At 42.0% G+C, this 27,981-nt stretch overlaps 1 protein-coding gene across 2 annotated transcripts; it reads right to left on the reverse strand.

Annotated features, from left to right (window-relative positions):
• Positions 1 to 10: 10 nt before the first annotated feature.
• ATPAF1 (ATP synthase mitochondrial F1 complex assembly factor 1) lies at positions 11 to 27,931 on the reverse strand. Of its 2 annotated transcripts, XM_082614581.1 has the most exons (9): positions 27,464 to 27,930; positions 22,569 to 22,677; positions 19,437 to 19,487; positions 18,675 to 18,737; positions 15,900 to 15,950; positions 14,669 to 14,716; positions 10,806 to 10,901; positions 8,790 to 8,897; positions 11 to 2,839 (listed from the first exon to the last, which is right to left on the reverse strand). In XM_082614581.1, the coding sequence occupies exons 1-9, from the start codon at positions 27,799 to 27,801 to the stop codon at positions 2,663 to 2,665; spliced, it is 1,041 nt and encodes a 346-aa protein (XP_082470707.1). In that variant the 5' UTR covers positions 27,802 to 27,930; the 3' UTR covers positions 11 to 2,662. The 2 variants fall into 2 exon arrangements, with proteins under 2 accessions (XP_082470707.1, XP_082470708.1); XM_082614582.1 differs by lacking the exon at positions 15,900 to 15,950 and having other exon boundaries at positions 27,464 to 27,931.
• Positions 27,932 to 27,981: the final 50 nt, after the last annotated feature.

Below are 27,981 nucleotides of genomic sequence, written 5' to 3' on the forward strand. Positions count from 1 at the left end.
ATGTTTTGGCTAAAATCCATGTCATTTATTTATTTAACAAAAACCTGAGTATCTTCTCTGTTCCAGACCATGTCCTTGGTGCTGAGAATGGAGATAAAGCCTGGCCCTCATGGAGCTCACAGTCTGGGGGAAAGATACGTACATGAGTAAATATAATGTAGCGTATGCCGAGGGGACCCCTACAGGAGGAAAAGAGCAGAGGGACCGGATTCTACAGTTCATGTCCCCAGGAACGAGAGACCTGGCTAACGGGTATTTTTTGTGAAGAACAGAGAAGGTAGTGGTCTTCAGAGTGTGGCTGGCTAATTATCTACATCAGAATCATATGGAGCACATATTAAAATGCAGATTCCCAGCACTTCAGCAGGTTGGGCTTTGGGACCTGGGAGTCTGCATTCTAAAGTGCTCTAGGTAATTCCACTGCAAATTAAAGTTTGAGAACCTGTGAGATAAGGTTTGCTTATAAAACTGGAATGAAGGATGATCTGCACATCTGAAATGCTAATTTGTGTTGGCCTTTGGTGAGAGGCAGGGCAAGAAGGGGGGAAGAAGGGAGATGACATTTATTAAGCTCTGTATAGTCTCTATGTAAGTTAATTTAATTCTCACAATAATCCTGTGAGGTAGATATTATTACTCTCATTTTACAGGTAAAGAAACAGAATTAGAGAGCTTAAATAATTTGTTCAACATTTGGAGCTAATGAATCCCAACACTGAACCTAGATTCACTTAACTGTAAAGCCTGTCCACTTTGTATAACACCATGTTGTACCAGGGGACTGATTAATGTAACAATTTTCTTTTAGCTCTTTGCCAGATCTTGCTAGGTAAATATAAAGAACAGCCAGATGGTACTCTGATCATGTCCAATGTAACTGGCCATGGATACATACTTCTCTGGCGAGTGGGGGATTCAGGGCAAAGCTGGAAGGAATAATAAAATGAGCAGCCAGTTCTGACTTCTTTCCCCATCATTTTCTCACCTTCTGGTGGAGGTGTTATGAAAGGTACTATGGCTAAAGCCTGGGTCCATCTGGAGGGAAAAGGAAACATATCCATGAAAGTAACTCCACCTGATATCAAAGATTCCTGGGACTCCAAACATCCGGATTCAAGTTTCTCAAAAAAATTAACTGTCAGGAACAGAGGCCTGAATTTGCATTAGGAAACAGCTCAACCTTAAGAGAAACTGTGAAAGACCAGCAACTTTTCCAGGTTAAACAAACACTATCTCTTTCTACGCACAGACTCAGAAGTACCTCAAAATAAACACAGCTCAGAAAATAACAGGAAGTCCAACCCCATTTAAAGGACTTGGGGACAAGCCCAACTTATAAAAAGTCTCCTGTAATAAAGAAAACACACACACAAACTGCAAATCCTGGTTACATTCCCACTCACCATATTGTGTCATTCGCCGGACCATAGGCAGGAGCAGCAAAGTGGAGCATGTTAGATGAAGAAAAGGAAAGTATTAGAGTAGAGGCGGCTGACAACAATACTGGGGGCGGGGACACGCTCTGGGGCCTCGAGTTCAGAAGGCAGGTGTGTAACCGCCACCGGCTTCTATCGCTGAGCTCGGAGCCACAACAGTGGTACTACTAACCAAACCTGAGTTTCCTGCGCTGGAGAGCTGCTTTCTTATTTCTGGCATTTCAAGCAACTGCTGAGTCCGAAGATGGGTTTTGATGAAATCAGCCCACAGTACTGACGCTATGGATAGCACACAGCTTAGATTTCACTATTTAGTGTAACAAAGATTATAAGCCAGACTTTATTTTATTGCTACATTTTCCCCACACCCAATATGGGTACATTTGCTTCCGCCTACCTTTTCTATAATACTGGCATGGTTTAGAGTTGTTAAAAAAAAAAAAAAAAGCCAATCTGGATTCATCCTCTCTTTACAAAAGTGTTGATTTATTTATACTGCACTTGATTCAGCCCCTCCAAATACACAGCTTCCAACAGGCAGAGTTAGAGAAGCAGGCGCCACAAACCATAGTTTAAAAATACGCAGGCAGCAGGCACTGCACCCGTTTAACTATAACTGAAATCTGCTGATACTTCAAACCAGCTACACTTTAGTGTAGCTACACTTTAGTGTAGCCATCTCTGGGGGCATCTAGATGGAGTCTTAATCCTGATGGCAATATCTGGTTGTTCTGGAGTCTAACAGGATATCTGGGTTATGCCTTTGGCCAGCCAAGTGGGAAGAGTATGTAAAGCCCACATCTAACTACAGCAGGTCTTCAAGCTTATCATCCTGTCACAGTTTATAAAGATGAGGAGCTAATCATTTGGGAGCTGTGCAGTCGAAATGTCCAGAAAACAAATATACTATTACAGTGTGTAAAATCAAGTCAACCATCTTGTGGATCCTTGGCTGTCTCTGGTTATGACCTCAAACACTTAAAAAGGAAACCTCGGTATGCTGGGAGATAATGATCAGAATGCTTGGGTACCTTGGTTCCTGACTATCAAGTAACAGGGCTCACCTCCATGTTACTTCTTGCAATAAGCATACAGGGCAACTCCTTAGAGACTGCCCATTATAGATGTTGAGCTCCCGAGAGGTCAGGGGGTGGGTAGGCTCAGGACTATCCAGGGCTGAGCAAACTCTGTAAACCAACCTTACAGCTCTAAATCTTATCCTGGTTCTAAGAACATTTCAGTTCTGCTCCAAGTCCGCTTTGTTCCAATTCAGCGATGACAGACATATATTTGAACTCATTTGGTCTGAAGTTAAAGGTCTCCACTAACCCGTAGGTCTCTTTTCGATCAGTGGCATAGAAGAGCTGAACTTGGTTGGCAATGCACTGTGCCTCAGCAACATTCTGAAAGGTAAAAAGAACAGTCAGGTCCTTTCCAGCACAGGGCCATGAAGCTCTGTGTCTAAGTCCTATGGCAGTTGGGGGCCCTCACCCAGGAGTCACCGCTTGCAGAAAGCTTCCCTGACATCCCAAGTCTTGGTGAGGTGCCCCTTTTCTGTGTATTCAAATTACCCTACACGTCCCTCTAACATAGTATGTATCATACTGTATTGTATCTGTCTTTTTTTTCCTCTTTTTCTTTTTTGTCTGTCTTCCTTTGTGTGAATTTCTCAAAGTATGTGCTTCTTTTACATCCTGCACCCAGTGAAATCTGGTGAATGTTTGCTAATAAATTAATGCATATGTTAAAAATTTCCCTCTTCATTCAGTTCTTTAGTAACTGTTAAGTTTATCTCAAGGGGGAAAAAATAGCAATAGTTACCCATCTCCAAGAACCAGTTTGTGAGTTACTACTAAGTTCTTGACTAACAAGACATACTCTTGAATAAAACCTGTTCCTCATACCACCTCAGTCAAAAAAGTAGTGCCAAAGCCAGCTGTAGTTTTACAATTTGTCCATAAAGTCTATGACAATGTTTTTTTCTTTTTTCTTTTTCTTTGGCTGTGCTGCGTGGCTTGTGGGATCTTAGTTCCCTGACCAGGGACTGAACCCAGGCCCTCGGCAGTGAAAGTGCGGAGTCCTAACAACTGGACCGCCAGGGGATTCCCTATGACACTCTTTCTTCTCTGTGATGGAGCCTCGTTTCTCTTTCCTTGAGTGTTGGCTATACATAGTGACTTGCTTCTAACAAATGGACTAAAGTGGCATGATGAAAAATGACTTCTGCTATTCAGTCACAGAAGACATTGCAGCTTCTGTCTTTTTGTCTCTCTTGAATCACTTGCTTTGGGGAAAGTCAGTTGCCATATCATGAGGACATTCAAGTAGCCTACAGAGAAGCCAGTGTGGCAAGGAAATGAGGCCTCCTGCCAACAGCCATGCAAGTGGGGTCAGAGGTGGATCGTCAAGCCCAATCAGCCTTCAAATGACTGTCGTCCTTGCCAACATCTTGACAGCAACTTCATGAGAGACTCTGAGCCAGAAACACCCAGCCACGTTGCTCCTGAACTCCTGACACACAGAAACTGTGAGGCGATAGATATTTGTTATTTTAAGCCACTAAGTTTTGGAGTAGTAATTTGTTATGCAGTCATTTCTAACTAATCCACCCGCAAAGCCCCAGGGAAAAGAAGGGGCCACCTTCTCTAAAGCTCAGTAGCAGGGAAATGGTGACCAGACCGCTCTGTGTAACAGAAGTGGGAGCAGGACACAGGCTACACTCTTGAAACCTTACAAGAGAGTTACTTCAAAGACTCTTACTTTTGCTTCCTATACATTCTCTAGCGCTAGCTGATCAGAGGCACTTATTCACAAGTACAATGTTCACACAGCCAAAACCCAACCCCAAGCGATAATGGAAAATTCCTACTAAAACTGTCAAAAGTGTGCTATGTCTAGCTACAGTGATGAAAATAGGTTTATAAATACCACAGCCTGCTTCACCTCCATTCCCTCCTATGGGCCTTGCAGGTCATTTCTCATAAGCAGGCACTGATCTCTGAGACTGGATCTTCAATCAAAAGCCATTTTCCAAAATGCTGGCTATTTCAAATTAATAGAATTTTAGAGCTGGAAGGGGCCTTAGAGATCACCCAGTCCTCATTTAATGGACCAGGAGACCAAAGCAGATGAGGGTCAGGGATAGACCCAAGGTCATATGGCTAACAAGTGGCAGAGCAAGGACCAGACCTCTCTACTCCCAGGCTGGTATTCCCTCCACTTCACCCTGATAGCATTTCTGGTGGGGCAAATAGTTAAGACTGATCAAGGTCGATAACTCTACTTCATCATTTTTACCTTTCTTATATTCAAACATGCCTCAAGAACAAACCATCTCTAAGGCAAGTGCATAATCTGAGGCAGGTACCACCACTCTCTGAGGCCCTGAACTGTAGGGCCTGTGAGTCAACTTTTATTTAAGGCTTAGGATGGTGGAGGTAAGGGTAATTTCAGTTGTGTACATTCTAGAACAGTGCTGCTCAAACTGCAGAGTCCTAGGTGGAGGTGCCTCTGGTCCCTTCACTTCTTTTTCAGCTGTTATATCCTGGGGTTTAACATAGTAAGATTCTGTGTGGATAAAGGGCTCTGACCACTAGTTTGAAGACCACTAGAATGGTGGATAGAGAGTTAAGATATGGAGATATGTGCAAATGTCTCTCATGGAGGATTATGGAAAGCTCCCCTGCACCCCCAACCCCTGCCCACTTATTCACCCCCTGCCTTTTATTCTCTCAACATGAAACAGTAGTCTCTTCCCTTTCCAAGACCCAAGAAGATAAACATATTAATTCCCTATGTTGCTCAACAAGGAGGTTTATTAACAAACCTGATTCCTCCCTCTCTTTCAATCTTAATAGCTACAATCAAATTACCAAGTCTTGCCCATTTTATTCCCTATATATTTCTGGAGTCATTCTCTCTCCTCCATCCCTACTACCACTGCTCTAGTTTAGGTCTTTACTACTTTTTGCCCAGACTATTGCAACTACATTTTAAATGATCACACTGACCAGGCTAGAACTAAAAAATATTTAGGAAGTAAATACTTAAGGTTAATGGTCTTAAAATCCAACTCTTTATGGGTCACCCCCCATTCAAAACCCTTTAATGATCTTTTTGTGCCTGCAGGATAAAGCTGATCCTTTAAACACAACCCACCAAACTTCCTTTTTTAATATACCAGTGATAGCAAACTGTTTGTAATACCCCAAGTCATTTTATGCCTCCTAGCATTTATGTATTCTATTTCCACCACCTGGAACATTCCCCTCCCCCTCCCCACTTTACCCTGCTAAACTCCTGCTAATCTTTGAGGTGCAGCTCAGGTGTCATCTCTAGGAATGCTTCTTCCTCCTTCTGGGCCAGGAACGCTCCCCCTGCCCCCTCCCCCAAAGCTGTGCATGTCTCTATCCTAGCACTTACTACATTCCAATGAAATCATCTGTTGACACACATGTGGACCCAAATAAGGTTTTCTAATACTATACTAAACTTTCATCATTAAAGTTAATCAGTTCAGAAGAAACCTCTAGTTTCCAGGTATTTCTATTCATTTGCTTTACTGTATTTGGAAACACTATGCCTAAAGTGCAAACTCATGCATGAGTGTGCAGGGGATCATATATTTATATTACATTTCTAGGTTTCCCATCTCTGAATCATGTATCTCTACACTAAATTCTAACATGTCTAATTCTGTACTACATTAGAAACTCATAGTCAAGTTGACTTATACAAGGCAAATGTATGTTGTCTGGTATGATGTTAAATGTTATAAGGCTAGGAAGTAAATTTTAATAATTATGGGTCTGAGACCACTAGGGTGAGGTGGTATAAATGCTAAAACAGAAAGGGTCTCCTCTGACCTCTAGAGTCCACTTCTAATACAGTTAGATATTATGCTTTGCTGAAGATCAGAAAATGCAGTACAATCTCTATGTCACTCACTCCTCCGGTCAAATTTTAAACCTTATCATTATTGATAACCATATCCCCTCCAAATCTCAATTTGAAACATCCGCACTTTGTCTACTATTTCCTATATTTAACACTCACTCCCAAATTAAAAAATCCTTTAACTCAAGTAGGACTCGCAGTTCTGTCTCTAACCTTTCTCATGTTTCCACTTCCCTCTTTATCCAACTTGCACTCCATTGTCAATAATTACAATCATTCTTTTGCATTCACTTTTAACTTCCTGGTCCCTATCTTACTTCATTACATCACTTGGCTAAACCATAACCCTAGTTAAATCCAACTCTCGGTCCTCCCTCTCTGTGCTTGTACCCGCACACCCATTCTCTCTTCCATTTTCCTAGATCACACGTCAACACTTTCTGGAAAGGGCGACTGTTAATATTTTAGGGTCTATGGCCCTATAGTCTCTGTTGCAGCTACTCAACTCTCTGTTGTAGAGGTAAAGCAGCCATAGATAACATGTAAATGATAAGCATGGCTGTGTTCCAATATCTACAGACACTGAAATTTGAATTTCATATACTTTTCACAGGCCATGAAATATTATTCTTTTTTAGTTTTTTTGTTTGTTTGTTTGTTTCAACTACTTAAAGATGTAGAACACATTCTCAACTCATGGGCCTGTCCTAGACAACAATTTCATACTTTCTCTTTTCCACTCAAAAGTCCAACACCTATTCTTCCATCCTCACTCTCAGCTGACGATCTTTCTTTTCACTAAGCAATCTGAAGAGAACTTCTTACAAGCTACCATCACCTCTATTCATTTAACTGTATTTGTGTCATTATATCCTGGCTTCTCTCCTGTTGTTACGTTTCTGGCAAAGATCAACCCCTCATTCCCAAGACTCACCCCACTCAAAAACACCACTTCAACAACTCTCCAGCCTCCTTCTCATGCATTATCAATATTTCCCTCTCTACTGGCTCTTTCCATCAGCATAAACATATAATGTTATTTCTCTCATTTAGAACAAAACCAAAAAAACATTCTCATCCCCACTTCTTACACCCCATTCTCTCCTTCCCTTCTGAAAAACATCCCTTGAAAGATGTGTTTATGCTTACTCTTTCTCTTCCCATTCTTTCTTAAATGTACTCCAATCATGCTTCTGTCCTACCACTCCTTTGAAACTGCCCTTATAAAGGTCCCCAATGACTTCCATGTTGTGAAATCTAGTAAATTCTCAGTCCTCATCTCATTTGCCCTACCAGCAAGTGAGATTTGGCTAGTTGAGCACCCTTGTTCCTTGAAACATTCTATCTTAGCTTCCAGAGGATTCTACCATCTTAATTTTCCTCCTATCTCACTGACTCTTCCTTTTTAATCTTCTTTGCTGATGCTTCCTCATCACTCCAGGGCTCAGTTCTTAGACCTCTTCTCTTTTCTACCTTCATTAACTTCCTTGGTGATTTCATTGTCTCATGGCTTTAAATAACAACCTGTATGCTGACTACTCTCATTTTTATCTCTCTAGCTTGGACCTCTCCCCTGAACTCCAAGCTCATATATCTAACTGCCTACTACTTCGATATCTAATAGGCATCTCAGATTTAACGTGTTGAAAATTGAGCTCCTGATCTTCCTCCCAAACCTCTTCCGCCTGCAATCTTGTCTGTCTCAGTTAATGGCCAAGTCCATTCTTCTGGGTAGGATTTTGGGTGACTTCCAGTTGAGTGTGATGGGTAGAAGGAAGAATGGGAGAAATGGGACTGAACAGTTATAGGAATAACAGACAAGGAAGTAGAGTCTCAATTATGTCCTAGACTTGGGGCTTACTGGTACTATGAGATACTAGCTGAGTAGCATAACTTTTCCCTTTCTTGTATGCAGCTGATTAAGAGACAGAGGAAAAATAAGTGGGTGTTGTAATAAAGAACCTCAGGAGGAAGAGGCACTAAAGTGCCCACTATCTTGAGGACAACCTGAAGTTAAACCCTGCCAGATAAATGAGACTGAAATGAGCAAGGACTAGACGAACAGGCTGAACAGTAATCATAAAACTGCTCCTGGCCCTGGATATGTAAAGAACAAACACAAAAGACATCATTACCTATGGGCATATGGTCAGTGCTCTATCCCAGGAAATGGGAAAAGGAGGAAGGAAATTCACTATGTATGATGAATGCTGTACATGTGAACAGTGTGGAGGAAGATAAAAGATTAAGAACTATTCTAGACTTTGAACTCTTCCCTACATTTAAGAAGCCATTTACTTGTCCATAGTCTCTTGCCTGAAACCCCTAGGGCCAGATGTGTCCTGGAGTCAGAATTACTGGATTTTAGAAAGGTAACAAGTGCGGATACCATATAACTGTATCTGAATACCTTCAGGGTCACCAGGTAAATCCAAAAAGGTAAAAGTTGATTCTTACCAGAAATGTGGAATCCATTTCTGCTGTCATCAGCACTATGCCCTTTTCTTCCTTAAGTTCAGGGTAGTGATATAAAATCAGCTGGCTGGCTGCAGCTTCCCCTCGGGTCTGTAAGGAGGAACACTTAATCAAGGCTCAGTAAGGTGCCACCACAACAAAACTGCGACTTCACAGCAATAGAGTCTGGAGGGAATTCTGGCTCTTAACAGCCCCTTGGGTGGCTGGTGAGTCGGAGGACTGGCACGTGGCGGTGGCCAGGTCTGCCAAGGCACATCGAAACTGACAGCTTGCACAGTGTTATTTGTGTCTTCAATTGAAAAAGGTTTGGCTTTTCTCCCGGAAAATGTTTACAGTAGGCAGTGAATCCTTCATCATGGCCATATATTTAAAAACAAAGCGGCACAAGCAGCTACCAGATCAAGTCTTAAATAAAGCAATATGCCTGTGTAATTGCCGCTTTTATGGACTGGTGCATTTCACAGTTGAAATCTACTCCCCTTGGCTGGCTCTGAGGACTGAGCTCTTTTAAGCTGTAGCAAACAGCTGGAGAGTCTGCACATGGGCCAGATTTGTAATGTGCAGTTTTTTTTTTTTTTTTTTTTTGCGCGGTACGCGGGCCTCTCACTGTTGTGGCCTCTCCCGTTGCGGAGCACAGGCTCCGGATGCGCAGGCTCAGTGGCCATGGCTCACGGGCCCAGCCGCTCCGCGGCATGTGGGATCCTCCCGGACCAGGGCACGAACCCGTGTCCCCTGCATCGGCAGGTGGACTCTCAACCACTGCACCACCAGGGGAGCCCTGTAATGTGCAGTTTTAAAATATAATCTGGGTGGGAGGAAGTGGGGAAAGAAGAATGGGAACATCATAATTTCATGAAGAATGGACAGGGCAGTGGTGACTAGACCTCACTCCAGACTAGGAACAGAGGCTAGGTTCAAAGCCTAAGCCCTCATATAGTATAGAAGGAAACAACTATACATTCAAAAGATCTCTGGGTTTCATCTTTAGAATTTCAGCAAAAGTCCTTTTAATCATCAATACCTAATTATTGCTAGGGTACTCTTAATAATAGTTCAGCCTCAGTTCTCTCAAACATACTTCAAATACACATCATTTTGGTCATAATTATGTTTCTGGATCTTTTTCCTATACTTGTATATGAGCTTCACAAAGCCAGTCCTAGCATAGTTTCCAACACAACAGCATAATGGTTAAGTTCATAGACTTTGGAGTCAATAACCTGGAGTCGAGCAAACCCAGCTCTACCACGTATTAGCACTGCGAACTAACTTCTCTGAGCCCACTATTTTTTTTTCTTTTCTTTCTACTATTTTTTTTTAAAAACAAACACAATATAATTTTTGGATACAATCACAAGGGCTACAGTCATGAGCAAATTCTCATTCTGTTTTGTGCTCCCTTTACCCCAACTTCCAAGCCATTATAATACATTCTTGTTTTTGCTAGATTCAGCCTCCAAATATAGAATGTCAATACTGGTGATGATCTCATTTAAAATACTTTTATTTTAAAAGCTTCAAATGCTTTGGATCAAACTTCTTAATCTAATACTTGGGAGTAAAACAAAGAAAAAGGAAGGAGGGAAGCAAACAAAACGACATCTGTGAAATGAAAACTATGCATCTAGCACCTTAGAAAGTGCTGACTTGGTTAATAAAACACATGTAAGACAAAGAGCCTACCTTAAGGTTATAAAGATAACCTTCATCACTCACCCATGTTGTTAAGTGAGGTACATGCAGTAAATGTTACAGATGTATGGGGAAGAGAGGAGAGAGCCAGAAATAGTCAGAGAACGTGTTTTGGGATCTTTTCAATTTCTAGGTAGTGAGTGGGGCCTAAAAAGCTAGCCCAGCAAAGTACGACAATTCATCAGTGCTACAGCAAATCCTGCTGGTAGTTAGTACATATTCTGTGTCCTCAAGCCTCAGCAAGGGCTCATAATAACACAAAAGGGTAGGCCTCCTTCATCTAGGGGCTGAGCACAGGCCACCTACCTGAATATTTATAAGTGCAGTGAAGTGGAGTTCAGTACCTGTCCAATGCCCGACAAAAAACTCATAACCTTCCCTTCTTGGCAGTGCACACAGAAACTGTGGGAAACAAATACATGAGGAGACAGATGAATAAATAAAATCATTTGCTCTATGTCCAACCACCTGTGTCATTCACTCCATTTCTTCAAAGTTTGGTTTTTAAAACTTCTTTTAAATCATGAAATTCATATGTGATAATGTAACAAACACTCATACACTACCCAACCCACCTAAGAAAGAAAGCATTAGAGATCCAAATGAAGCTCTCTCTGTAAACCCATTCTAATTCCATTCCAGTATAACAGGTAAACAGCATTTGGTGTCTGTCATTCCCTTTCAGGTTTTTATACTTTTAATGTATAGGTATACATCCATAAACAAGAAATAGTACTGTTTGCATGTTTAAAAACTTAAATCGTATCAACTATAGGTATACTTTTTTTTAACATCTTTATTGGAGTATAATTACTTTACAATGGTTATATGTATACTTTTGCAACTCACTTTTTTTACTTCACATCATACTTCTGAGATTTACTCATGTTGATAAGTGTAACTTCTAATTCATTATTTTCACTGTTATATGGAATTTGACTACAGAAATTGCCACAATTTTATCTATCCTTCTTTTGATGAACTTTTGGGTCTTTTTCAATTTCTAAACTTTCTAATGTTGCTGCGTTAATTTTTGTCACAATTATTGTAATCACTTCATATTCTACTATCTGAGGCTGATACTGAAGCATGTCTCTAAACACCAAGAAATAATTAGTTTTATGCTCAAGATGAATTGGGGAGGAGTGGTGCAGAGAATGGTGCCAGAACAAAACAAAGTATAATCAGTCCAATATGCATTAGTCATGGAATTGTCACCTTACTGCTAACCACTAAGGCTCTGTTTTGTTATTATTACATGAGATAACCTCAGTGCCTAAAGGGTAAACATTTTTATTAAAGCTTTATTGCGGTATACTTGAAGTATAAGTTGCATATATTTAAAGCGTACAATTAGAATAGTTGTGACATATGTATACAGTGAAACCATTACCACAACCAACACAATGAACATATCTATTATCTCTAAAAATTCCTTTGTAATTCATGTCTCCCGCTCTCCAACTGTTCCTAAGCAGCCACTGACTTGGTTTCTGTCACTACTGGTCAGTCTTCATTTTCTAGAATTTCGTATAAATGAAACCACAGAATCTATACTTCTTTTTGGTTTGGCTTCTTTCACTTAGCACAATTGTTTTGTGATCTATCCATGTTGGTGCATATATCAATGGTTCATTCCTTCTTATTGCTGAATCTTACTCCATTATATATGTATTGTATATGATGTATATGTACACACACACACAATTTCTTTATTCTTTCACCTGAGACAGAGTTGGGTATCTTCAGTATTTGGTTATTACAAATAAAGCTGCTATGAACACTTGTGTACAAGTCACTGAATGGACATATGCTTTCAGTTCCCTTGGGAAAATATCTAGGAGTAGAATGGCTGGGTCTTATGGCAGGTATACGCTTAACTTTTAAAGAAACTGCCAGACTGTTTTCTAAAGTGGTTGTACTGTTTTACATTATTACCAGCAATATATTAGAGTTCCAGCTGTCCCATATCCTCACCAACACTTGGGATGGTCAATCTTTTTAATTTTAATCATCTTAGTGGTATCTCACTGTGGTTTTAATTTGCATTCCCATTATGACAAATGATGTTGAACATCTTATAACTTCCATTGCACTTCATTGGTGAATTGTCTGACTCTTTTGCTCATTTTTAAATTGGGTTGCTTGTCCGCTTATAAAGTTGTAACAGTTTTTAGTATATTCTATATACAAGTCACTTGTCAATGTATGTTTGCAACTATTTTCTCCTAGTCCGTGGCTTACCTTTTCATTTTCACAACAATGTCTTTCGAAAAGTAGAAATTTTTAGTTTTTTTTATTGTGGTAAAATAGACATAACAGTTACCATTTTAACCATTTAAAGTGCACAATTCAGTGGCATTAAGTACATTCACAATGTTGTGAAACCTTCACCACCATCCATCTCCAGAACCTTTTTCATCTTCCCAACTGAAACTCCATACCCGTTAAACAATAACTCCCCACCGTGCTTTCCGCTTATCCCCTGGCAACCACTGTCCTTCTTTCTGTATATGAATCTATTCTAGGTACCTCATATAAGTGGAATCGTACAGTATTTGTCCTTTTGTGACTGGCTTATTTCACTTAGCATAATGTCTTTAAGGTTCATGAATGTTGTAGCATGTGTCAGAATTTCCTTCCTTTATAAGGCTGAATAATGTTCTACTGCATCTATATATCACATTTTATTTAACCATTCATCTATCAGTGGACACTTGTGTTGCTTCTACCCTTTGGCTACTGTGACTAATGCTGTTATGAACATGGGTATACAAAGAGAAAATTTTAATTTTGACAAAATCTCATTTATTGATTTTTTCTTTTATGGTTTTGTGCTTTTTGTGATGTATCGATACTTAAATCTCTGCCAAGCCCAGGTCACTAAGATTCAATCTTTTTTTTTTTCTAGACCTTTTTTTTTTTTTTGCAGTATGCGGCCTCTCACTGTTGTGGCCTCTCCTGTTGCGGAGCACAGGCTCCGGATGCGCAGGCTCAGCGGCCATGGCTCATGGGCCCAGCCGCTCCGCGGCATGTGGGATCTTCCCGGACTGGGGCACAAACCCGTGTCCCCTACATCGGCAGGTGGACTCTCAACTACTGCGCCACCAGGGAAGCCCTTTTTCTAGATCTTGAGTTAATTTTTGGATACTGTGTGAGGTAAGAGTAGAGGTTCATTTTTTTGCATATGGATACTCAAATTGTTTCGCACAATTTGTTGGACATGTGTTGAAAAGGTTATCCTTTCTCTATTTAATTACCTTGGCACCTTTGCTGAAAAACAACTGACCATGCATACATTAGTTTACTTCTGAATTCTCTATTCTGTTCCATTGATCTATTTGTCTGTCTTTATGCTGTTACCACATTGTCTTCACTAGTGTAGCTTTATGAAAACATAGTCTTGAAATCAGGTAATGTAAGTTCTCTAAATTTGTTCTTCTTTTTCAAAATTGTTTTGTTATTCTAGGTCCTTTGGATATCCAAATAAGTTTTTAAAATTGGCTTGTCAATTTAAAAAAAAAAAAGAAAAAAAAAGCCTATTAGGATTTTGATTGGGATTATATTTTATCTAGAGATCACTTTGGAGAGAAATGACAACAATATTGAGTCGTCCAACACAGTATATCTCTCCATTTACTTAGATGTTTTTTATTTTCTCTCAGCAATGTTTAGAAGCATTTTCTGAGAATCTTAGAAATTAGTATAGACACCAAGTCAGCTGATCCATCTCACCTATTCCCTTTCTCTTAGGTCTTCTGGCAGCTCAATACCCCAGCAACAATTTCATAATTCCTTTTAGGTATATATAATCAAAATAGCATGGCCAAAACTGAAAAGAAACTGCCAATAAAAGAGAAACTTAAAGGAGGATGAAAAGATTAAGGTCTCAGGTGTTGCTTCCAACATTCACTTATATTAATAAATTAAGATCCACATCAGAAAGGGCTGAGATGTTTCAGAGAGCTAAACAGCCACAGGCTTATTGGGCCAAACCCACATGATTTCATAAGGCTAAAAATCTTACTTATCAGTACAATCAACATGTGAGCGTCTTTGTTAAATAACTACAACATGTGAGATGGTATGGAGTATGAAGAGATTGGTTAGGAAACATCCTTGTCTGGCAGCACTGATAAGCAATCCTCATATGGTCACTGGACACTTACTGTTGGACAGGACTGAGCTCGGTTCCAGATCAGATCAAACTTCTCTTTCTGTAGGTTAGAAAAGAATAAAATTCAAAAACAAGAAAACATAAAAGGCCACAATCACATTTAAATTCACCAAGACTGAACTCTAGAACTAAAATACAACTAAAACAATCCCAAGTTCCATCATTTACAAATCCCTCTTACAACAAAGAGGAAAAAGCAGAGGTATGCTTTCCTGTTCAATATCAGAATTATGTGTGAAGAGTGCATATTGCAAATGCTCTAACTCTTCAGGGGACTCTGCCCAGTGTCAGAGACAACAGGTCACTGACTTTGTCCAGGGAGAGCTAAGAAAGCCTGTTCAAACGATGAGTCAGCACTGGAGACCTAAAATATCATGAAAAGTGCTGAGCCTTCTGAATGTTGGACTCATGAAAGGAAAGGGTATATATGTAAAAGATCTTTTTATTTTCTTAAAAGATAGCAATACTCTCACAACAACCAAAAGGCCTGGCTTTATTTTTCCATCTGTAAGTTTTTCTCCTTAAACTTACACATGTAAGCTCAGTATATATTTGGGTGCTTGATATAAACTTAACCTAAAGCTACTTCCTCTTCAGAGAAGAACAATGAAAGAACTAGCTGATAACCCAGTACATTAAATGCTTTCTTCTGGTAGAAGGCAGTAGGACATAAACCAGAAGAAGTCGGCAGCATTCCTTCCCAGTCACAGATCGTAATGGTCAAGCAGTGGCCCGTTACTATCTCCAAGAAAGCAATTTTGAGAAAGGAAAAAAAAAAATGCCACTTGCTGAGGGGAAATGCCAGAAAAAGACTAGGAGGAAGCTCCAAGTCAGCTCAGGTACAGGTCACTCATAGACAGGAAGGGAAGAAAGCTAGGCCAGAGGCCCTGTCCTAAATTCCAACAGCTTGGCTGGAAAATACCAAAAATAAATAAAAGACACTTGGAAATTGCTCAGCAACATAAACTTACACCATGCTCCCTTGTCAGAGACTTGACTCAAAGAGACATTTCTAAACAAGGAAGATGAAAAACAAAAGCCATAAATATACCATATGGAGTTCCCAATCTTTGGTGCTCAGGGCATAATAAAAACCTTCAGAGCTATAAATGTAAGTTCTCAAGAGGCAATAAACATAGGAAAAGTAAAAGCAACTGCCTGCTAAGGTTAGAGCCCTGACCTTCATGTTATAACACTTTCATTTTCCCCTCCAAACTACTTACAGGAATAACTGCGTAGACTGTATCTTTTGCTGCAAAATACTGCTGCCAAATCTGTACAAAAAAGAGAGAGTGTCTGTGACACATCAGTAACCTTTTCAACCTGTACCAAGAAGTGGTGACAGCTTTCATTGCTCGGAGTAATATGCTATTTGATAACAGGGAGGAAAACCCAATGTAATACTTTTATTACTAGTACATGATTGCAAAAAAGATTTAATACCACCTACTCTTCTAGATGATTAAACTGCAACTCTTAATAACAAATTCCTATCAGAGAAACGGATTCTGAGACCTTGTTAATCACTTCTCCCAAGGTGTGCCTTGTGTGTAATAGACAAGCTTTTTTTTTTTTTATCATATCTTCTCTCTTCTCTCCCCAAACCCGCACTGTCCGGCCAACTGTGGGCCCTCTCAGAGAGCCAGGATCAGTCATTCGGAACCAGGGTCTGAAGTCAGGCAGATCTGGATGCAAATCGCAGCTCTTATCATTTGCTGGCTATGCTACTTTGGGAAAACTACTGGAAATCACTAAATTATATCAATATACTCATCAATAAAATAGTAATATTAACCTTAGAGGATTACCGTGAAGACTACTGAAATAATGTTTGTGCTTAGCACAACAGAATTACAATGCAAACCAAAGCCAAGGTGCTCCGAGGGCAAAAAAGAGGCACTTAATCCAAGTTAGGGAACAAGTGGCAGAGGAAGCGACACTTGAGCTGTATCCTGAAGAATGATCAGGAGTTAGCCAGGTGAACAGGGAGTCTGGGAAGATAAACAGGTAGGAGAGAAAATAAGAGACACATTCTAAGCAGAGAATGACAAGCAGTAGCAAAGGCATAGAGGTTGGGGAAGGCATCATAGCCAAGGAGACACCTGAGGGAGCTGGTGTTGAAGACTGGGTCACCTTCTTTTACAGCTGCTCTGCTTTGTCAACATTCCCATGAAAATGGGGGGGAGGGGGGCAACTGAAGATACTAATCAAAGTGTGATCTCACCAACACAAAGCACAGAAGGACTATTACCTCCTAGGACCTCACTCTATCAATTCAGTAAGGTTGCTTTTCTTTTTTTCCTTTTTTTTTTTTGCATGTCAAAACACTGTCTCCTCATTTTAAGGACAGCATATCCTGCTTATTTTTATTTAATTTATATTAGAAGATATTTTCTGAATCCACACTGAATTTATGAGACTGACAGACGTTCCCTAACATAGTTGACCTTGGTTACTCAAAATTATATTAATGAACACAAATTCGTATCTAAAAATGTAGGTCTAAATGATATTTGTCATATGATGATCAGGCCTCCTGGGCCTGGCTTCTTTCTCCCCTAAAGGACATGCCTGGTGTCCACTTTCTATTGGCACTTCTTCCCAAAGGCAGTTTCAGGTCTCCTGGAGAGTTTGCATTAAGCCTCTATTAACAGAAGTTAGAACTCTGCGCTGTTCTCTTTTTGTTTTTGTGTCTCTCTTTCCACTAGGCTGAAACCCTTTGAGAGCTGGGGATTCTCTCATTTATTTCTGTGCCTGGCACAGAGGGTGACATTTAATAACTGTCTGCTGAAATCAATGACACAGCGCTCAAGGACACCCACAGCAATTGGCACAGCTTCCCGTAAGGGAATATGATGTAGAGTCAAACAGACAAGGGTTTGAGTCCTAGCTCTGCCACTAAGTTGCTTCATGTCTTTAAGTTACAGTTTCCTCAGCTGTAAATTGGGAATAATAGCACCTACTTTATAAGGGGGTTATGAGAATACAATGAAATACTGTATATAAAGCACTAAGTACAGTACCTGACACGTAGTATACTGCTTTTATTATTATTTTGATTCTCTCAATAGACCTAAAATATAATTCATGGAACTATAAGGAATACCAATAAATAGCTTATTTTATTCTAATTAGAGAGGAAAGAATCAGATGTGAAAATGTAAATAGCATTTACAAATGCTAATTCAAGCAATATGGAATGCTTGGTATATGGAATGGCCAAACAAGCGGAATAGATCACACATGGTTTGAAGGAAGGTGTCCAGGAAGCTTCCTGCAGAAGGTCCTAAAATAATGGAGGACTCTGAATGTCAAGCAAAGGAATATGGGAAGTCACTGAATATTTGAGAGCAGGTTACTAACATAATATTTATTTATTTAAAAACACAAATATAGCACTTATTCTGTGCCAGGCACTGTTCCAAGTACTTTATAAATATTAACTCATTTAATTCCCCAAATAACTCCATGAGGTAAGTACTATTATTATGTCCACTTTACAGATAGGGAATCTGAGGCCCCCAAAAGTTAACTAACTTATCAAAGTCATTCCGCTAGTAAGTGGCAGAGCTAGGACTTAAAACTGGCAGCTTGGTCCTAGAGTCTGTGTTCTTAACCAATACACTATATGAAGTAGAACTTTAGGAGGATTGAACTGGTGAGGATATGATAGGGGGAGAGGGGGTGGGAGAAGTTAGAGCAGGGAAACCTATTTAGAAAGGTAGTCATCCAGGCATAGAGTAGTGATGATTTTAAATAAGATGTGGACAACAGGAATGAAAAAGAAAGGGGAAATGTGAGTTGATTAGATATATAGGAGTGAGACCAAGTTTTTGTATGCACTATTTTTCACGTAATTCATCATTTTTGCTTTCAATGATTGCCTTTCATTTTGGCTAGAAAGAGGTGTCAGGAAATGTATGCTCTTTTCTACTTTCAGATTTGGTTCACAGAGCACACATTTTCATAAAGTATGCCAATTCATTTTCATTCATTACCTGTTTTATTTCTTCTGCAGTTTTGTCTTTCACCATCTCAATGTTAAAGATTGAACTGAGAGTCTGAAAGAGAAAATAAAAGGCAATTAACACCCACAATTAAAAAAATAAAACAGTTTAACTCTATCTGTAAGCCTTGTGGGAAGCAACATGGGAGGACAGTAAAGCAGATCTTCAATAACTGGAGAATGAGTATAAGAAAACCCACATGCTCAGAAAAGGGAACCCCCAGGGCAGGTTTCACAGTTCTATTTTCAGGGAATATCTACTGGGATCCTAAGAGGAGAAAGTTCGGTTGTTACCTTTAACTGCTATTCTGCCAGAAGTGGCTCCTTATTTGCAAGTTAAATGACAGAGTAAACATGTTTTTATTTGATTTTTAAAAACTTCCTGGGACTTCCCTGGCGGTCCAGTAGTTATGCCTCCACATTTCCACCGCAGGGGGCACGGGTTCAATCCCTGGCTGGAGAACTAAGATCCCGCATGCTGCGCAGCGTGGCCAAAAAAAAAAAAAATCTACTTCCTATAGAAAGTAGGAAGTAGTACACTACATTTCCTTCACATTTCCTCTAGCACCCCCAGGACCCACACTATACTAGGAGTCATATCAAGGTCATAACAAAATTTCATAGAAATACCTCTCATCTCCACAGTTAGAAAATCACAAAATTACTGAACCACAGTAAATATGTTCAAAATTGCAGCCTCTTGTTATAGATGTTCCATATGAATTCACGCTTGGATATTTAATTAGAAACCTACCTTGTCCTTGGTGAATCCTCTGCTCATACGCTGTTTCCCCAATGTGTCTGTCTGAAATATACAATGGGACAGGATATTAAACTATACTTTACCCTTAAGAAGAAGACCACCCTCCCTAGGTGAGGTGCCCAATAACTCATTTAGTAATGTTGCACCTCAGAACTCACTTCTCTCCACTCTATACAGTAACTGTACACATTGTTCTAAGAGTTACTGTTTGTGAGACAACTTTTCTTTGACTGATTCTGAGATACAGAGATGAGAAAGGAGTTCTTTGTTAGTAAACACCATCTACTGGTACTGAGAGTCCATTCTATCCCTGCCACCATGGATGAGGGAATCCTTCCCAGAACAAGCCTACTTGGGTTTCCTGTGCTCTCCTTCCCAGTGAGCCACAGAGGAGGTAAGAACGGAAGGATGTATTTTCCAAGCTGCTTCTTATCTGTGACAGCACTTCTGAAGTCAGGCAACCTCAGCAGACTATTGAGTCTTTTCTAGTATTCCATCTTAGTATTCCCTCCCTCAAATTAGACTCCCCCTCAAAAAAGGCCAGGAACAACTGAAAGTGATTATTTTCTCTCCTAGCCCACTCTCAGATAAAGGCCATGGCCAGGAAATACAATTTTGAGTTGTTTCTGACAGTAGGGATGTGTTGTTCTGAGTTTTCCATTCAATTTCTGTGCCTTTCAGAGAGGAGTGCAATCCACACCTGGGATTCTGAAGCTGAAACATACTTTCTGCATTAAACCCTGTTTTTCATTACTCTGTGCTTTAATGAATCCAAACCTTTCATAAACGATGTCCGTAGAACCAGTACCCACAAATTAGACAAAAGCGTGCTGTAGAAAAACCTACTGGATACACCCTATGTGCCCAAAGTCTCAAGAGCAATTAATGAAACATTTAAAGCATGCCTACTACTGATGCTTTGGAAACCTATGGGGACCTGTTTTTTTGTTATCACAATAATTGACTGGATGGTTTCACCTGCATTTATGGGAGAGGCAGCGGTGGTAAATGAGCTGCAATTCTGCAGATGAGTTCTACATAATGAATTTCCCCTCATCCCACACAACTTTCCAATCCTAGCCAGACCTTCTCTCCTTCCTCCCTCCCTCCTTCCTTTCCTTTCTCTTTCTTTCTCCTTTTTAAAACAGTTTTATTCAATGCTGAATTTTTCAGAAATTCAACTACTATGTAACTTAAGAGAAGACTGTACATTGTGGAATCTCATGAGGGTCACTGATAACAACACTGCTTATGGTTTGGGAGTTTTTATAATTACCAACATCCCGTACCAGTTTGCATTTGTTGCTTATGTATTTATGGTGATTTCATAGAGGTGAAAGAACCTGATGACTGTACTAGGTCTCACAGCATAGTCGTGCCCAAGAACTTACATGCTGAAATCTGTATTTTATTTAAAAAATACTTCCCTTTATTACAGTTAAGGCATTATATTTATTTTTTCCCCCTGAAATTATGTGTGTAGGTGGGTTATATTGTCTACATTTCATTTCAGGGTAGAATTAGAGAGAATTAAATATAATTTATTATAAAAGGGGGATGTTGGGTATCACGTGGTAGGGAACCAATGACTCAAAGTAAAGAAAAGGCTTTAGAAATGTAGCCATTAGCTATTAGCCTTCCTCTAGCTAGGTAAGAAAGACAGTAAGTGAATATTTACCTGAGTTGCCATAATTTAAATTAAATCTTTACTTATTCTGCTCTTGTCATCGTAAAGCTGAATTTCTAAGTCTTGTTTCAAAAAGGGGCAAAAAGCTTTCCCAGATAATATTGAAAGTTTATAATACAGTAATATTTCCCATAGCTATTTATTTGTAATCTTGACACTATAAATGTTTGCTAAAGGAAATTACATTTGATAAAATATTTGTAGTAGAAAGTTATTTGTTCATATAAAATTGTAAACTACGTTTATCACAAGTTGAATTTGCTCCCCAACCTTGTAATGACTAACCCATTAACTATTCTTATTCTAATTAACTCAACCAGTTATTAAAAGACTGAGTGGATTCTCTTAAAATTTAGGATACCCAAGGCAAAAAAAGTTATTTTCCAAGTAAAATAAACATCTCTCCTTTTACAATGTAGAACCCCAATTTTCCACTGTAACTACCTTATTTCAGGCCCATGAAGCCCACACCTGGATATATTCTCCCTGGCTTTGGCCTCTCCCACTCCAATTTGTTCTGTGCACCACCTTAGATTAGTATTTTTCAAATCATAGGTTGTGAAATCAATTTAGTGGACTGTGGCCAAAGTTTTTAAAAGATGAAAATAATAATAAGAGTGCATTGCATGTATCAATAGTAAAAGTAAGCATTTGTTTCAGTTATAATTATATACATATATGTGTAATGAATTGCAATGTAAAATATATTTCTTACCGTGGGTCATGGTCAAAAAGTTTGAGAAGCACTGCATTAGATTAATCTCCCTATACAATTGTCCCCTGGTATCAGTCAGGGATTGGTTCCAGGACCCCTGAAGACACCAGAATCTGTAGGTGCTCAAGTCTCTTGTATAAAATGGTGTAGTATTTGCATATAACCTACGCACATCTTCCCATACACTTTACATCATCTCTAGACTACTTATAATACCTAATACAATGTAAATTCTATGTAAATAGTTGTAAATACAATAAATGCTATGTAAATAGCTACCTGTAAGCGGCAAACTCAAGTGTTGCTTTTTGGAACTTTCTACAGTTTTTTTTCCCCCTGAATACTTTCTATCAGCTGTTGGCTGGATCCACAGATGCAAAATCTGTGGATGCAGAACCTGCAGGTAGGGAGGGCTGACTATACACAGCTTTCAACATGCTTTTCCCCAGCTCTGAGAGCTAACATGTATTAAGCCCTTTTTTCCTCCCTGATCCCTACATGTGTGCCCTTCCTTGACCACTCGACTATACCCCCTGGGAGAAGAGATTACCCTTTTCATCCCCTTGTATCTCCACCATGACTACAGTACCTTGCCAGAAAGAGCAGAATACCATTTATGGATGGAGCTGACCCCCTCAAGGAGCCCACTCCCAGGATAAGGGTCAGGGGTGGGGATGTAGAGCACTGGTGAGCCAACAACACCCTAAGGGCTAAGTCTTACCTTCTGTTCCACACATTTGATAAAGTCACCTTGCTTGGAGTGCCCCACTGGCTGCTTCCGAAACTCACTGCACGTCTCCAGTCGGGACTCAAAAGCAGTTGGGTCAGACCTGATCAAAGGTAAACCAAAGGATAAACCACCTGGGCCTTTCTTTTTTTAAATACATTTATTTATTTATTTTATTTTTGGCTGCGTTGGGTCTTCGTTGCTGCACGCGGGCTTGTCTCTAGTTGTGGAGACAGGGTCTACTCTTCCTTGTGGTGCACAGGCTTCTCATTGCGGTGGCTTCTCTTGCTGCAGAGCATGGGCTCTAGGCACACGGGCTTCAGTAGTTTTGGCATGCGGGCTCAGTAGTTGCAGCTCACGGGCTCTAGAGTGCAGGCTCAGCAGTTGTGGCGCACGGGCTTAGCTGCTTCGCAGCATGTGGGATCTTCCTGGACCAGGGCTTGAACCCATGTCCCCTGCACTGGCAGGCGGATTCTTAACCACTGTGCCGCCAGGGAAGCCCGCCTTTCTGGATTTTGAAATAACAAAGCACCATGCTCCACTTTCACAGAGAGAGGACAGTCAGAGGCTGAAGGATTTGTCTTAATTTAGTTAGGCCTGAGCACAGGCCTACAAATCAAGAAAGTGGAAAAAGAAATCCACTTATTCAACTGTTATTAATCCTCAAGGGGCCTGTGTAACATTTTTCTCCTGCAGGATATTCCCTAGGGTGACACAGGGCTTGCTCCCTCAGGTACTTACACTCTGGGTATTTGGAATTTAAATCCTTAAGATGGGAAAGGTACTTTGTGGTCATCTTGCTGGGTTAGATGCAAGAATCCTCAGGCAGGAATCCCAGGTGTCAAGCTTTTACTGGAACACATCTAATTCTTAGACATCTCCCTTCCCTCCCCGACTAGGGCAAATCTCTATTTATTCAGATCCCGGCAATTCAGAGGCTTCAGGCAGCCTATTTTGCAGATTTAGCACCTGAGTTCTCCCTGACCCTCTCTCCAAAGAACCTGCTCCAGTTGATGGAACATCAGAATTTGTCCTTTATGTCAAAATGGGGCTGGTCTTCAGGCGTGGAGTCCAGGTTGGGGCTGCCATCTGTTAAGAATGCTTCAGGCTGTGTAGCTGACAATATTTGGCTGTGTACACTTTGGTGAAGATGTCATCCAGGGGCTCCAGCTCCCGGGCCATGAGAACTGTAGTGTCATGGGTGATGTCTGCAGGCTCCAAGGGCATCCTGGTCACCCCTCTGGTCCTTCTTGGTCAAGGCAACGGAGGGCACTCCTCCTCCATGTAACTCCTTTCTGGAGGTGATGTCGAACACCACTCCCTTCACTGCCATGTACTTGGATAGATCTTCCTCCCTTCCGGAGAAGGCCAGCTCCTCCTCGATGAAGAGCTGCACCAAGGGCCTAACCTGGTAGGGTGTGGCACCTGCCCGGCCAGGGCTGCAAGTACCAGGGCCTAGGTCAGTGTTGCCAGTGAGCAGATGGAGACGGTGAGGGGTGGCCCAGGCAGTGGAGCCCTGTGTACTCTCACCCTGGACATCTTTTATTATTAAAACATTCAGAGTCTAAGTCGACCTCTCTCTATCTTTCACTCCCCCAGGAACAAGAGAAAATGTCTAGTTCTTTTTATGAGTACCTGAAAATTGCTCTTATGTCACCTCCTAAGTTTCTCTTCTCTAGGTTGAATTTCTTCAGTTTTTTTAGCCTCTCTTCATATACATGATTTGTAAATCATTCCTTACCGTGGACCTGCTCTCTGGGAATCGTTTATGCACACTCTAGATACAGTGGGCCTAAAGCTCTCACCAGTGTAGAGTGTGATGCAAAAACCCAGGTACTGGACTGGAGTGGGGTCAGCAGGGCACACAGCCTTGTCTTGCTGTTGGCTCACACTGAATGGGGGTTATAAGTGCTCCAAGAGCCCAGGTTTTAGTGAGTATGCTACAGCACTAACCAATCAGGACTATAATTCCTTTTAAAATATCTCACGATAGCCTACCTGTTAGTCTTGGGCCTCACGGCGAAGCTCTGTCTTGCCTCTTTCCTTGACTTGGCCCAGGTTCTACTGATCCTTTTTTGGCCCTGCTTTCACTGCTTACCTCCCTTTTCCTCTACTTCATGTTCTTTTCCCTTTTGTAGCCACAGTTTTCCCTCCCATCTCACTCAACTTCTTCTAGGACTTATTCCTTCCTCTCTCCCTTTCACTCATTCAACAAACTTGACTTGTTGTCTCTCGCCTGTTGGTTAACTTGCTGGACTTCAGAGATACAGAAATAAATAAGAAAGAGTCCCTACCTCAAGGAGCTTACCATCTAGTAGGACAGAAAGACATGTAAATAAGTACATAAGAGTGCTACAGGTATTATGATGAAAATTTGCTCAGATATTCCCAAATGGCTGAGGTGGTTTCAGGCTCTGTTGCTCCCCTTACCTGGAACACCTGCCCCCATCATCAGTCCTTTATTCCTTTGTGCTGGGCCATGGAGCTAAAAGGAAGTTTTGGTATTAGATAAAGCTAGGGAGACTGGCAGGTACTAGAGCACAAGGGCCTTGCATGGAACACTAAGGATATGGAGTGGCCTTGGAAAGCCACTCTTTAGGAGATAGCAGTAGTATGTGTAAATACTGACACAGGAATGATCTAGTGGGGAAGGAAAGTAAAACCAGTCATTCATTTGTTCATGAATAAGAATGAACAGGAGCTGTGAAGTATTCAGAATATTAGTAGACCACTCTTCTGAGATGCTTGTCTGTGAAAGGGATCAGTGAGAAAAGGCTGAAGGGGAATGTAGGTCAAGAAAAGGTTTTTAAGATGACAAATACTTGAGTGTATCTGAATGCTGTTGAAGGAGAGCAAAAATCCTCATTCATTTACTCTGTCATTCTTTCAAAGAAAGATCATTATAGTAGCAGTGACATGGACTGGGGGTAGATGGGTCTAAGACCAGAAGTGAGGAAGACTAGTTAGAGCAGGGGTCCCCAACCCCCGGGCCACGGACCGGTACCAGTCCGTGGCCTGTTAGGAACTGGGCCACACAGCAGGAGGTAAGCAGCTGGCAAGCAAGGAAAGTTTCATCTGTATTTACAGCCACTCTCCATCCCTCGCATTACTGCCGGAGTTCCGCCTCCTGTCAGATCAGCGGCAGCATTAGTCTCATAGGAGCGCGAACCCTAATGTGAACTGCGCAGGTGAGGGATCTAGGTTGTGCGCTCCTTCTGAGAATCTAATGCCTCATGATCTGAGGTGGAGCTGAGGCGCTGATGCTAGCGCTGGGGAGCGGCTGCAAATACAGAGTATCATTAGCAGAGAGGTTTGACTGCACAGAGACCATAATAAATCAATTGCTTGCAGACTCCTGTCAAAACCCTATCAGTAGGGACTTCCCTGGTAGTCCAGTGGTTAAGACTCCACGCTCCCAATGCAGGCGGCACAGGTTCAATCCCTGGTTGGGGAACTAAGGTCCCACATGCTGCACAGTGTGACCAAATAAATAAATAAATAAATAAATAAATGTCTTGGGGCTTCCCTGGTGGCGCAGTGGTTGAGAGTCCGCCTGCCGATGCAGGGGACATGGGTTCGTGCCCCGGTCCGGGAAGATCCCACATGCTGCAGAGCGGCTAGGCCCGTTAGCCATGGCCGCTAAGCCTGCGCGTCCGGAGCCTGTGCTCCGCAACGGGAGAGGCCACAACAGTGAGAGGCCCGCGTACCGCAAAACAAAACAAAACAAAACAAATAAACAAACAAAAACCCTCTCAGTGAGTGGCAAGTGAAAACAAGCTCAGGGCTCCCACTGGTTCTGCATTATGGTGAACTGTATAATTATTTCACTATATATTACAATGTAATAATAATAGAAATAAAGTGCACATTAAATGTAATGTACTTGAATCATCCCGAAACCATAACCCGCCTCCCCCCCCACCGCAGTCTGTGGAAAAACTGTCTTCCACAAAACCGGCCCCTGGTGCCAAAATGGTTGGGGACCGCTGAGTTAGAGGATGACTGCAATATTCTGGGTGAAGATGATAGAGTAAATTAAGGCTGTGGAAGTAGAGGTGAGCTAGAACTCAAAGAAGTTACAGTATCAGTCTTAGGTTTCCTTTCCTAAGACAACTGTCTGCCCACCCTGCCAGATTCTCTCCCAAGTCCTTTCAATTTTCACTTTTGATCTCTTTCAGCTCTTCCCAGTTCAACTCTTTGGACCCTCCAAGGCCCCCTTATACCCACCTCAACCTCCTCTAATCTCCAGGTCCTTCTCTCTGGAAGGTGAAGGGTAGTGTTAGGAACCCCGGATTCTAAGTCAGAGAAATCCCAACCAGCTGTGTGACCTTTGGCAGGCCTCTTACTCTCTCTGACCCTCAGTTTTCTCATCTTAATGAGAGTTCAACTGAGAGCCAACTGTAACACTATTAACCTTTGATGCCCTGCCCCCACCCAATCTCCTTTCCTTACAGTCAGGGTCCTCAGCTAGAAGCCTGGGAACCCGAGTCCTAGGACAGGGCTCAGCTGACTCAAATAGGTGACCTTGAGCAAGTCAAGTCCCTTCTCTGGAAGGCTCCATTTTCCCATTTCGATAATGAGTACAGGTCTCTCGGAGTTGCCTGCCTCCTAAGGGCTGTCGTAAGAGTCGACCTCAGCGTTTTGAGAACTAAAGCAGACAGAAAGACAACTGGGGCTTCGCAGAGACTCCCGGCTCTCACACTAGCTGTGTGATCTTAGCCAAGTGACCGAGCCTCTCTGAGCCTAGATAACCATCTGTAGAGTGGGGACAGTGCCAGTGATCCTCTGGCAGGGCTGCTGGAAGGGCTGAGAGCGCCAGATACAGATACACCAGGAGCGCGGGCCGAGCGCCGCCCCTCCTCCCCGCCCGCCGCCGGCCGGGCCCGCACCTGCGCAGCTGCTGGATCTTGTCGCGGTAGCGGTAGTAGAAGGGGTTGGCCTCAATCTCTTTCCCGACCCCGCTGCCTTCGGCGCCCCCCGCGGGCCGGCCCGAGCCGCGGCGCACCGGGAACACGCGCAGCTGCGCGGGTGACACGAGCCCCAGGCCCAGGGCGCGGCTGCGCACCGCGCACAGGCCGCGGTAGAGGCCGGCCACCTGCAGGACGGCCGGGCCCGCGCCACTCGCTGCCGCCACCACGGCAGCCATGGCCGCCCCCGCTTCCTCCTCTTCCTCCTCCTCCTCCCCGGGCACGTCGGCCTCGGCCCGCGGCCCGCGCGCCCGCTCCATCGCCCTCCGGGTCCGCCGCGCCCGCGGTCCAGCAGCGAGGTTCCGCGCGCTCAAGGTTCCGGGAGCCGGTGAAGGGCGCGGTGGGAGGCAGGGGGCTCGCCGCTCCTGCCCCGCGCCCCGCGCCCCGCGCCCGTGCTCTGCAGCTCTAGCGCCCCCGCCCAGCCTTCTCGCCGAGCCTGC

The sequence above is a fragment of the Mesoplodon mirus genome (assembly GCF_964341445.2).
Source record: "Mesoplodon mirus genome assembly, chromosome: 3".
Lineage (NCBI taxonomy): Eukaryota > Metazoa > Chordata > Mammalia > Artiodactyla > Ziphiidae > Mesoplodon > Mesoplodon mirus.